Consider the following 723-nt stretch of genomic DNA (forward strand, 5'->3'; position numbering starts at 1 on the left):
GGCCCTCCCCCGCCCCGCGGCCCGCTCCCTCCCTCACCGATGACCTTCTTGTCCCCGCCGGCGGGAGGCGCCGCCGAGGCCAGGCCGCTGCTCCCGTTCCCGCTGCCGCCGTTGGGTTTGGAGTCGGCGGGGGCGGCGGCGGGGGCCGCCGCGGGGACGGGGGCGGCGGGCGGCTGGGTCTCGGCCTCGCTGCTCATGGCGGCGGCTGTTCGGTGCGGACGGTGGTGGTGACTGGCTGTTTGCGCCGCCTCCCGCGGTGTGATGGTGACTGAGGCCGGCCGTGGGGGGGCTGCTCCCTGCTCCGGGCTCGCTGAGCTCCGCTCTCCGCTCCCGATACCGATCGAACTGGCCACAATGGCGGCCCGCACCGGCTAGCCACCCCGCGCGCCCCGCCCGCGCGCAACGGTATTGGCCGCTCGCCCCGCCCGTTAGACGGACAGCCAATCCCATCGGCCCTTCCCCTCCCGGCGGCAGCTCTTTCCCGAACGCCTATTGGCAGCGTCACCTGCCTTTCCTCAAGTCCGCGCTCCCATTGGCCGCTCCGCCGGCGGTTGCTGGGCTTCTTTTTCTTCCCGCCTACCGCCGTGCCCCGCCCCCAAACTCTGATTGGCCGAGGCTCCCAGAGCTGCGGGCCCGGCGGGGGCAGCGTGCGCGGCCACGCGGCGCGGCCAGGGCGGCCCCGGGGGCAGTTCCGCACGCGCACGGCCGCGGCCCCGCTGCTGC

At 75.8% G+C, this 723-nt stretch overlaps 1 protein-coding gene across 2 annotated transcripts in view; it reads right to left on the bottom strand.

The window, feature by feature from the left end:
• Positions 1-378, bottom strand: part of YBX1 (Y-box binding protein 1) — an 8,215-nt gene extending 7,837 nt beyond the window's left edge. Inside the window, exon 1 of one of the 2 annotated variants that reach the window (XM_021417787.1) lies at positions 38-378. In XM_021417787.1, coding sequence (XP_021273462.1) covers positions 38-197 — 160 coding nt within the window. In that variant the 5' untranslated portion in view covers positions 198-378. The remainder of the gene's footprint in view (positions 1-37) is intronic. The other variant, XM_021417788.1, reaches the window with a different exon arrangement.

The sequence above is a fragment of the Numida meleagris genome, chromosome 20 (assembly GCF_002078875.1).
Source record: "Numida meleagris isolate 19003 breed g44 Domestic line chromosome 20, NumMel1.0, whole genome shotgun sequence".
NCBI classification, from domain to species: domain Eukaryota; kingdom Metazoa; phylum Chordata; class Aves; order Galliformes; family Numididae; genus Numida; species Numida meleagris.